Raw genomic sequence first — 10,877 nt, 5'->3', positions numbered from 1 at the left:
AGGGGGGGGAGGTGAGGGGGGGACGTGAGGGAGGGAGGTGAGGGAGGGAGAGGCAAGGTGGGAGGGAGGTGGGGGGGAGGGGGGGGGGGAGGTGAGGGGGGGGGGGTTGGGGGGGGGAGGGGCGGGGGGGGGGGAGGTCAGAGCAGGAGAGGTCAGTGGGGAATCAGAGCCACGCACAGCCCAGCCCGGAGGTCACTCAGCCAGAGAGCCAGTGTCTGTGGTGGCCGAGCTGACCCCACATGTGGCCACCTGAGGACACACGAGGCCACCTCCTCCAGGATGGTGGGAGGTGGTCCCGGCCTAGGGGTCCTGACATATGGGACCTCCCAGCCTGTGATGATGGCCACGGCCTGTGAGGTGCGCAGACGCCCTGTGCCTTCTGTCACTTGGAGGGCACGCAGTGCCGGTGACCAGAGCAGGCTGATTTTTGGTACCAGCCCTGCAGTCACTACCACCCCAGGGAGGCCTGCCCCATGCACCCCCAGGGAGTGGATTGGGTGGCCTTTCTTCTCGCCACAGGGATGGAGGTGCCGCACGCAGCTGGCTGGTGGGAGGTGGAGAGCTGTGCCCACCGCAGGACATGCCCCCGCCAGGCCATCCCCAGCGTGCACGCCAGGCTCCTTTTGCCAGCTGTAGACTGCAGAACCTCGGTGGTTTTTTCTCAGGCAGCCAGCCCAGGTTCTTCTAGTTTAGCTGCTGCATCTGTCTACTCACTTTTCCCTCTCTGGGTCCTCGGTGAGCAGGATACAGATCTGGGCAGAGCTAGCCAAAGTGGCACGGAAGCAGGGTGTGTGGGACGTCTGTCGGACGGCGAGCCGCTTCTGCCTCCTGTATGACAATGTCAAGGTGAAGAAGCTGAGGCTGCGGAGAGGTTCGTACACCCCTCATGAGTGTGTCCCAGCCTGGCCGCGTCCGCCCTCTGTGTGCAGGAAGGGCTGTGGTTCATGCGGTTTTGACACATGGGGCCTTCACGTGAGATAGGGCATTGCCGTGTTACAATAGTCACAGTTCCCACTAATCAGGGCCGCCAATCGCGGGTGGCAGCCACATCTGGCTGCATCAGCCATGCCACGAGCACCGTCGGTACGTTCCAACTCGTCCCTAGAGGCCTCAGAGGCTCAGGCAGGGGCAGCCACAGCAGTGAGCAGATGCCCATGCGGGGCGCCCAAGGGCAGAGGGCAGCAGCCACAGGCCCAGCGTGGAGTAGAGCATGGGTGGCGCAGGCTCCTCACAGTCAGCACCCAGCCCTGGAGAAGCTCCCGTCTCAGGGACAGTCAGGACCCAAAGAGACGAGGGAGGGAGGTGACAGAATGGGCACGGAGGCCTGGGAGTCCTGCAGGCGTCGGGGATGCAGGAGGTGCTTGGAGAGCCAAAGGTGCCAAGAGCGTCTGCAGGGGTGTGGCCAAGAGCAAGCCCTGGCTGGGACCCAACTCGGCAGCCAGCTCTGCCGGCACAGAGAGCTCCTCTGGCCCTGCCCTGGGCAAGCTGCCCACTTACGGCCCGCCTGCCCAGCTGGGTGGCTCTGCGTGCAACTGCGAAGAGGCTCAGGCACTCCGAGGTGGACCAGGCATTCGTGTGTTTTATTTGCTGGAAGAAAACCATGATCCTTACCTGCTGCCGTTTCTCTCAGGGAGGAAGAAGCGAGGTGGGGACGGCTCAGTGCATGACGCTGGGAGCCAGCCTGAGGTCATCCTGCAGAGGCAGGTGTCTCCTGACCTGCTGCGGAAGTTCGCGGAGGTGGGGTTCATCAACGCTGAGGTGCGTCACAGAGGGGGGTTCATCAGCACCGAGATTGGTGACGGAAGGGGGTTCATCAGCGCGGAGGGGGGAGGGGGGTTCATCAGTGCCGAGATGTGGCGTGGTTCATCAGCACTGAGGTGGGTGATGGAGGGGGGTTCATCAGCGCTGATGGGTGATGGAGGGGGGTTCATCAGCGCTGAGGTGTGGCGGGAGGGGTTCATGAGTGCTGAAGTGCATCTTGGAGGGGCGCATCAGTTTTGAGGTGCGTCCCCGCAGCACGGCTCAGAGCGTTGCTTTCTTGCATCCGTGCAGCCCGCTGCAGGGCTGGTGCTGGTGTCCACACAGCCTGTTAATCCACTGCAGATATTTATCATCATAGAACCTTCTGCACTTCAAACAAAATGAACATGAGGGAGGGAAAACTTCCTGGATTCTTGGAAGATTTTCTAGGAGAAAAATAGAAACCAAAATGTGCATGGGTGTAAATTTCTCTTGGGAACCATTTCTGAGTGGTGAATCTGCAGTTGTGGGTGAGACATGGCGACTGCCACTCCGCTGAGGGATGACACCTTGGCGTTCGCTGCAGAAGCACTTTGAACGGGGTGTGATGTCCAGGGCCCCTGCCGTGGGTCCGCCGGGCCTCTTCCTCCCATGCAGGCACAGAGAACCCCCTGGCTCGCCCTGCCCAAAGTCAGCAGGTAGGAACGGCAGAGCTGGATCCAAACCTGACCCTGGGACCTTGGGTCTGAGCTTGCCGCCACTGTGCAATGCCAACATGTGTGACCTTTGTGACATTGTGTGACTTCAGAGTTTTCATAGCCACTTTAGGTGAGGTTTCTGTGGATTTACTGAGTGGGTACGTGGCACTCAGCCTCGGAGGCCAGCACCCCTGCTGATTTATTCAGTACATCTACTGAGTGGTTCCCGAGGGCCAGGCCCACGCCCTCAGCTGGGGTCACAGAGGGAAGCGGCACAGACCCCGCTGCTCAGGGAGCCAGAGCCCAGATGGCGGAACCAGAGCCAGTGGAGGCCATGGGGCTGTGGGGGGTGTTCAGCCACACTCCAGGGGCCAGTGCAGCCCCTGGCCCTGCAGCACGTAAAACGTGATGATGCAGGGGAGGTGCGGGTGCTGGCCAGGGTCTGCTGACACCCAGAAGCCATTGCAGCTCCTTCACTCCTCTGGGGTGTGTGGTGCTCTGGAAGGAGGCTTCTCTTCCCCACCCCCACTGTGATGGTGGAGAGAGTCTACAAGGGACTGGCTTTAGTCCTTGGACTGGCTGTCAGGCAGGCCCAGCTTGCAAAGGGCACACCAGCTGGGTCTCCCTGGCCGTGCTTGGCACTTTGCAAATCAGAGCTAAGGGAAGGGTGCGTGTGTTCCCCGTCCGGTGCTGGGCCGGTGCTCCGACCACAGTCTTTCCCAGTGCACGCATCTTCTGCAGGCCACTGTCCATTTGCTGCGGTCAGAAGGTGTAGAGCTGAATGACCGGGCCATCCCTCCCGAAGACCTGAGCCAGCACCCGGCTGGCTACGTACCTGAACCCCCGGAGGCGAATGCTGAGTGGATCACATACAGGTGGGCAGCGGCCGCAGCCTGGAGCACTGCCCGGGACACGGGTCAGAGTGTCCTCCGCGCTGAGGCTGGTGTGGGGAGGGACACCCTTTGCATTCCTGAGGACACAGCCTTCTCGCGTGGGGAAGGTGTCCATCGTCCCGTAAATGACCAAGACCATGAAAGCGGAAATGGGGTGAGGAAATGGAGTAATGTAGGAACAGATGACCTCACCTGTTCTTAGCAGTGTTCCCTAGTGAGACCCCAGGCGTGGTGTGTTATTACTGTGAGTGAGAGTTCACAGGCGCCTTTCCCAGGGCGCTCCAGTGTCAGCCCTGCTCACTCTCATCAGTTCTCTCAAGATGTGTGAGAGTCAGCTGCTTTCACGGGGAGGTGGTATTCATGGTGGAAAACAGAAGGAGCAGCTCCTGTATTTGCTCAGAGGAAAAGCCGTGCTCTCCCTCCTATTGTGGGAAGAGCCTCAAAAACTCCTTGTGTATCAGTAAGAAAAGTTTGGATAGGATATCTCATAGGATTTGCCTACATGAGGTTCCAAGTTAAGAAACAATCATGAAATCCGAGTGCTTTACTGACAGTGATGGGTTTTACCTGTTTTTAATCTGAAATTAAAGGTTTTAAACTAGTTTTTACATTGACAGTAATCGTACAACTTCTGGGGTGACGTTTCCATCCGTGTAGCGTGTGGAGATCAGATCTGGGTCATTAGTGAATCTGTCACCCCGGACGTGCGTTCTTTCTCCGTGTTGGGAACGTTCTGTGCCCCCCTCCAGCACCCCTGTAAACTGTGGTCACCTGCCATGCTGTGGGGCGTGGGAACTTGTCCCTCCGATGCAGCCATGTCAAGCACAGTAACCTGGTAAGCATGGGTGTCCTGACTACCCACGCAGCAGAAGCTGGGCACGGCACCCCATCCTCGCTGGTCATGGGGCAGAAGGAAAGCCAGCTCTCTGTGCTTGCCGCGCATGCCTGCGCCCACCCAGCCGAGCCCTGTGGAGGGAGAGGAGGTCAGGCAGCAGCACTGACGGTGATGGCTGCAGGTGTCCTTGGCCTTGGCCTCTTGGGATCCTCTCTCCTGCAGCAGCTCCGGGCTCTGTGAGGAGCCGCCCAGCCCAGGCCTGCCCTGGGCTCCCGGGTTCCAGATGCCTCTCCAGGTCCAGGCCCAAAGCTGAGCAGAGCTCTGCACTCGTTGTAGGCCTGCTCACAGAGAGAGGGGCTCTGAAATTTAGAGCTCAGGCTGTTTACAGCCCATGAGCTGAGGGCGGCTTTGACACATTTAAGTTTGTCAAATAAAGTAGAAACAATAGGCGGCGAAGATTAGATGGAGCTTGCAAAACCCAAAATGCTTGAAAAGTGTACGCAGCCTGGTCTAGCGGGGCAGACGGACGCTGTCCACGTGCACACTGCTGGGTGAGGACTGACCGCCCTGCCCTCGGCGTGGTGGCTCCCTGAGGAGGGGCAGCCTGTGGGCGACAGTGGCAGCTGGAAGAGGGTGACGTTCCCTTGGCCAGGAGGGAGGGCAGTGCGGTGCAGTGTGGAGGGAGGCCAGGAGGCACGGCGCAGCAGCAGCGTGGCTGGACGCAGCCTCGGGCGGGGGCCGGGAGGTTTGAGGGGAGCGGGGGTGCCTTGGCGGGGGTGAACACTTGTGGCCATGGGAACCAGCCAGGGGCCATTGGAGGCATCCGGGAAGGATGAGGACACACTGGAACGAGGGGGCCGCTGGGAACAGGGAGCACCGGGCTGGGCCACGGTGCTTCAGGTGGAGGCTCTGGGAGGCTGGGGGTGCTGAGGGGTGGGGTGGTGAGGCAGCGTGCTTCTGACCCATGCAGTCCCCACAGGAGCCCCTTTCTGAGGCCGGCGCTCCATAGACTACCGGAAACAGGAGAGGCTCACAGGAAGAGTCCGTGCGCTCTTTTGGGAGGGCGGGTGGGGAAGGGCTTTGTTTCACACTCAGGCAGCCGTTCCCAACCATTTTGGGACTGGTTTTGTGGGAGACAATTTTTCCATGGACTGTCTGGGTGGAGGCTGGTTTCGGGATGAAACTGTTCCACTTCAGATCATCAGGCCTTTGTCTGATTCTCACAAGGAGCAGGAAACATGCATCCCTCAAATGTGCAGGTCACAGTGGGGTTCGAGTTCCTAGGACACTCGAAAGTGGCCGCTGATGGGACGGGAAGGAGTGCCAGCGATGGGGGCGTCTGTAAATACGGATGAAGCCTTGGTCACTCACCTGCCCCGCCCGCTTCCTGCCACACAGCCCAGTTCCTCGCAGGCCCCGCAGCAGCCCTGCTCCCTGGCCCTGGGGCCGGGGACCCCATGCTAAGGGCTTGCTGATGCACGTTTTGCAGAACCTGGATTGAGAGCCTGTCCCAGTACGCCATGAATAACTGGCTGCGTTCTGCAGAGATTGGACAGGAACTCCAGGAGGCGTGGATCGTGCAGAATGCTGTGGTCTACGTCCTGAACCACAGCCGCCATCTGATCCTGGCCGGGCGGCAGAGGGAGCTGGTGGACGCCCTGCACCACCTCCTGAGCATCGTCAAGGCCACAGGCCACAGCGGGTGCGTGTGGGTCGGCTGCACTGCGTGCCCGTGAGGAGAGGCTTCTTCCCACAACTGGCCCCTTCCCTCGGGACACCCCAAAACAGCTGTGCTCCGTGGCTCTCTGCGTCTCAGCAGAGGAGGGTCATGGGCACCGTGCACCTCAGTCCTCCTGCTGCCTGAGGACTCCATGCCTAGCACCAGGTGTGGCCTGCAGGGGCCATGGTTCCCTCTGATGAGCGTGTCTCCCAGGGACCCTGTGATGCTGGTGACGCTCTGCAACACGCTGGCACGAGGCCTGATCATCAGCTGGATTCCACCCCTGGCCGCTGAGAAGTCCAGGAAATTGGTGCGAACAAATGCCTTTCACAGCCCACTGGACGCAGGAGCCACCTCCGAGATCAAAACAGCGGTGGAGGTACCACCTCCATGATGCTGGGGCGGGGGGGGGAGGGGGGGGGGGGAAAGAGAGGGGGCGGGGAGAGAGGGTGTGTGTGTGTGTGGGGGGGTTGCAGCTGACCCAAGAGGCAGCCCTGCAGATCGGGAGGCTGGGGGTCGAGCTTCTGAAGGCTTCTGGAAAGACCCTAGGAGAGCAAACTTCCCTCAGTAGCGGCGACAGATATGAGAACAATTTAGGAAGTAAAACATCAGGGGCCCCCACTGCTGGGAAATAAGGTGAGGGCTGGAGAGAGCAAAGCAAAACGCGTGGGTGGGCATGGGGCCCAGGTGGAGAGGACAGTAGAAATAGAAGGAGAAATGGCGGATTGGAGCAGCAAGAAACGGACCGAGCCCCCACACGTCCCTGTAGCCACCCCAGCAAGATGCAGCAGACCCGCGTGGAGCGGTGCTGGCGGCGCAGTGGGCCATTTCTCCCATGGAATTTGGATTTTGTTGTAATCCCGAAGGAAGGAAGAAAACAGTGTCCTCGCTGCCGGATGCTGAAATGCTTGCTGACCCATTGCTCATTTCTAACTCAGAAGAGCTGCTTAAAACCAGGAGAAAGCCCGTTTCCTAATGAGTCAAGGGAGTCTGTCAGGAACCTCACGTCGCCTGAGTGTGGAGCACCCACAGTGGGACCAGGACAGGGAGGCCTTGAGTGTACCGGGCGGGGCACAGGGGGTCTGTCCCCGCCTTTGCTGGAAGACTTCGTGCTAAAGCTCATCCTGTGTGACCCTTTCTGGACCATGGATAAAACCATGGGCCAGAGAGTCGAGCCTGCGGCATGGCGCTCATGGTCAGTGCTCACGGTCAGTGCTCACAGTCAGCTATGCCAGGCCAGAGCCAGAGTGGAGAGGGCCCTGGTGCTGCCGGCTCCCAGAGGGGACGGCTGGCACCGGGCAGTCAGTGTGGGCTAGCCTGGAGCACCAGCTGGGCATTAGGTGAGGTTCTGAGAAGGGACAAGGGGCCGGCCCCAGGGGCCTGCAGGGGTCAGGCTGGAGGCTGCAGAAGGGAGGGTGCTGTGGACGGCTTGGGCAGCTGTCTGTGCGGCTGAACCTGCTGCGGCCCCAGGGGGCAGCTGGTGGGTGCAGAGGAGCTTCCTCGCGGATGTGATGTTGGCCGGATCCAGATGCTTAGAGGAAGCCCTGGCACTGAGCTGGCAATTGACTCTGGGAGCGTGGAGTGAATGGCAGAGTGCGAGGAAGAGGCACAGGAAGCCGGCTAGGGTAGCTTCTGGGCCAGGCATCTGCACAGCCCCACCAGGAGCCAGGTGGCGAAGAGGAGAGTCAGGGCTCCCCAAACATTCCGACAGGATGTTTTTGTGGAATCCGACACGTGTTTGGAAGTTTATCCAGAAGGAAGGACGCTGCCCAGCAGCTGTCTGAGCTACAGAGACATTTTGCAAGGAGCAGGTGTTTGCGTTATGCTTTACTGGGGAAGAGAAAGTGAGAGACGGGACGTCCCTGGGTCTGCCAGTGGCAGCTCCTGGTGGCCTGTGCTTTCTGCACTGGGTGAGGCTCGGAACAGGGACTCGCTGATTCTCACGACGACATACTACTGGGTTTTGTTTCTACGTAGAGGTGGGGAAACTGAGGCACAGCATGAAGAATCTTGCCTGGTCACATGGCCAGCAAGGCAGGGACCTGGGGCGCAACCCAGAGGCTCAGAGCAGCAGCCCACGTGCCCTACACTGTGGGCAAAGCACATGGCAGATTTCACGTCCCCGATTTTGGGGCTCCATCCTTGCTGCCCCACCCCCAACCGATACCAGGCGCAGTGTGGGAGGGGAGCCGGACAGCTCCTCTGTCCCAACCAGAGGCTGGGGTACGCTGGAGGCCAGGTGGCGGCTGTCTTCCTGTGTGTGCAGTCGCGTCCTCGGCGCCCGGGGTTGGGTCTTCATCTGCTGGGTTTGCCGTGCAGCCCCTGGAGGGCCTGAGCCTGAGGTGCTGTGGGCCCTCCACGGGCTGGACCAGGAGCTGCGGCCGTCTGTCTTTTAGTGGTTTGGATCTTGGCTCAGGGTCCCCTGTTGAGAATTTAGGCGTCGTGACTAAGAACGCGTCCATCCCAGGTCTGCGAGTTTGCCCTGAACCTGACCAACGGGAGCACGCCAGAGGAGACGGTGCCCACCCGCGTCCGACAGCAGCTCGTCGCCACCTGGGTCAAGGCCAAGCAGCTCCTGCAGCAGCAGATCGGGCCACGGCTGGGCACCGAGGAGCAGGTGGGCACCCTGTCGGCATCCGGGCTCTGACCAATGCCCTGGGGACATAGATGTCCAAGGCAGCCGGGGGTGGTGGGCTCCCGGGACCACTTAGCTCCAGATGGTGCCATCGGGGCGGCCTGGCAGTCCCTGATGGGAGCTTCCTCTGCCCACCCATCCATGGGGTCTGTGAGCTTCTGGGCCTCTGGGGCTGCTGCCCTTTCCCAGGGATGAGCGGGCTCCGTGAGGTCCTATGAGCTCCTGGAAAGCCTGATGGAGGAGGGGCCTTGAAGCCTGGCCAGGAGCAAGGGGTCGAGTGGGGCCCAGGGAGGCAGGGAGGGTCCAGGCATCAACCTGCCTACCCAGGCAGCCACCATGTCAGGTCCTTCCCTCCACGGGGGTCACCTGACTGTCCAACAAGGCTGCCTCACGCATGGGGCTGCACGGCCCTGGGGCTCTTGTCTGAAAAGATGGTGTGTAGGTCAACAGTTACAAACAGAATCTCAAGTATAAATGCTCCCAATTTCAGGGTCTGATTATAGCCCTTAAACTAACTTGCAGTGTTAAATTCAGGCATATTCCAGACGCTCCCCCACAGCGTTGTGTTCACACGTGTTCCAGACTTCCCCCTGCACCCTTGGGGCTGACACACTCAGGGCATCCTCCCCACCAGGGCACCAGTGAGGATGTCAGCTCAATAACCAGAGTCCTTGTTGCCTTGGAAATGTACTCGTGCAATGGGCTGGGCCTCATGGACTTCACCGTCCCCTCCCTGGCCCAGGTAGGTGACCCCGGGGTCCTGGGAGGCCAGGGGCGAGGACCCCAAGGCTCCAAGGGTGTTGCCCATGGTGGGCAGAACTCAGGTCCCAGTGCATGTGCTCGCCCCGCTCTCCGCCACCTCCCAACAGAGCTGCGCCCTCCACATGCTTCCTTCAGCTTCACGCTGGGAGCCCCCCTGCCTCCTGTGGTGAGGCGCACGCCGTCTGAGCAGACCCTTTGTGTCCTGCCCCACCCTGAGCCATTCAGTGCAGGTCAGGGGTAGCCAGGGAGCCACAGGACATGAGGGGCCCTCACAGGCGTGGACGTGGCAGCTCCGCTTTTGTGGGCAGCATGCAGTGGCCTCCACAGGCCGCGCCTCCCTTTAGAATCACGTGCCGCGTGACCGTGGGGAGTGCAGGTGGTGGGAAGGTCGCTGTCGCTCACACGGTGCCCCTTCTTCTGCCGCCCAACGGAAGGTGGTGAAAATGGCTTCTGAGTGCAACTGGTCGGACCCCCTGGTGGAGCTACAGACCCTGACGCGGCTGACCCACTTCGCCTACGCGGCACGTGACCATGAGACCACCATGGCCTGTGCTCACAAGGCCGTTGAGATGGGCATCAAGTACCTGAAGATGTTTGGTCCGTGAGTAGCCTCTCATGACTGGACGAATTCCCCCCACAGGGGCAGGGAGCGTGGGCCTCGGCCGCAGTCACAGATCAGGGTGCTCCACCAGGTCCCCAGGCCCAGGCCCGAAAGCTTCCTGCAGGCGTCAGCCACGCTCACAGGTGCCCCCGCCTGCTGGCCCCTGCTCTCATGGACGAGTCATCAGTGGCCCTGTGGAAAGCTGGGTCAGGGAGGGTTCTGAAGTCACATGGGCCTCCGCAGGAGGGGTGTGTGGCCGGCTGGCCATGTGCGTGGCAGACACAGAAGGGGTCTCAGCCCATTCAGAGGCTGAGACAAAGGGCCACAGATGGGGGGGCTCCAACCCTAGGTGGTTCCTGCTCACAGTTCCAGAGGCTGGAAGTCCCGTTGAGGTGTGGCAGGTTCGGCGTCTGCGGAGGGCCCCTTCCTGGCCCACAGATGGTGCTTCCTGCTGTGTCCTCGCATGGTGGAAGGGGCAGGGAGCTCTCTGGGGTCCCTTACAAAAAGACCAGCACCATGGAGTGAGCACTTTTCAGCATGGGAATTTTGAGGACACAGACATTCAGCCTGTAGCAGGTAGAAAGTGGCTTCCGTCTGCCATTTCTGATGACACACAGGTTTGTTTGAAGTAATTTTGAATAGACAGATATGCACGCTAATTAGGTTTGGAAATAAGTAAGGATAATTTCAATGAGCGAACATCGCCTCTGGCTCTGGGTCCTGACTCACCTCCCGACACAGCCACCTGCCAGGCCCGCCGCCGGCACAGCCGGGCCCAGAATGTTTCCATTCTCCCCTGGAATTTTCATGGTTCTCACTTTCAGTAGCTTACCGTGTTCCATCCAGTTGAGCAACTGTTATCGTCCCTAATCTTTTCCCGAGCTTTGAAAATGAAGCCGTTGTCCATGCGTTGCCGTTGTAAGTATTCCTGCAGTGAAGGCCGTGGTCCCTGCGTTGCCGTTGTAGATATTCCTGCAGTGAAGGCCGTGGTCC

At 60.3% G+C, this 10,877-nt stretch overlaps 1 protein-coding gene and 1 long non-coding RNA gene across 8 annotated transcripts in view; one reads left to right on the top strand and one right to left on the bottom strand.

Annotated features, from left to right (window-relative positions):
* CFAP46 (cilia and flagella associated protein 46) overlaps nt 1-10,877 on the top strand; it is a 117,191-nt gene that overhangs the window by 23,716 nt on the left and 82,598 nt on the right. For all 7 annotated transcript variants that reach the window (XR_004270094.1, XM_032282057.1, XM_032282058.1 and 4 more), the window contains exons 14-21: nt 744-871; nt 1,631-1,758; nt 3,180-3,313; nt 5,656-5,868; nt 6,100-6,265; nt 8,354-8,503; nt 9,156-9,263; nt 9,718-9,884. Coding sequence is in view for 6 of the 7 variants with exons in the window: in XM_032282057.1 (XP_032137948.1) it covers nt 744-871; nt 1,631-1,758; nt 3,180-3,313; nt 5,656-5,868; nt 6,100-6,265; nt 8,354-8,503; nt 9,156-9,263; nt 9,718-9,884 (1,194 nt within the window). In the remaining variant the exon portion in view is untranslated. The remainder of the gene's footprint in view (nt 1-743; nt 872-1,630; nt 1,759-3,179; nt 3,314-5,655; nt 5,869-6,099; nt 6,266-8,353; nt 8,504-9,155; nt 9,264-9,717; nt 9,885-10,877) is intronic.
* LOC116554179 overlaps nt 4,513-10,877 on the bottom strand; it is an 8,823-nt gene continuing 2,458 nt past the window's right edge. Inside the window, exons 3-4 of the long non-coding RNA XR_004270095.1 lie at nt 6,205-6,282; nt 4,513-4,523 (exon numbers count right to left, since the gene is read on the bottom strand). This is a non-coding gene — a long non-coding RNA (uncharacterized LOC116554179). The remainder of the gene's footprint in view (nt 4,524-6,204; nt 6,283-10,877) is intronic.

The sequence above is a fragment of the Sapajus apella genome, unplaced genomic scaffold, assembly GCF_009761245.1.
Source record: "Sapajus apella isolate SASKATOON/1434 unplaced genomic scaffold, GSC_monkey_1.0 scaffold13, whole genome shotgun sequence".
Classification (NCBI taxonomy): domain Eukaryota; kingdom Metazoa; phylum Chordata; class Mammalia; order Primates; family Cebidae; genus Sapajus; species Sapajus apella.
This window is presented reverse-complemented; position numbering and strand designations above follow the sequence as displayed.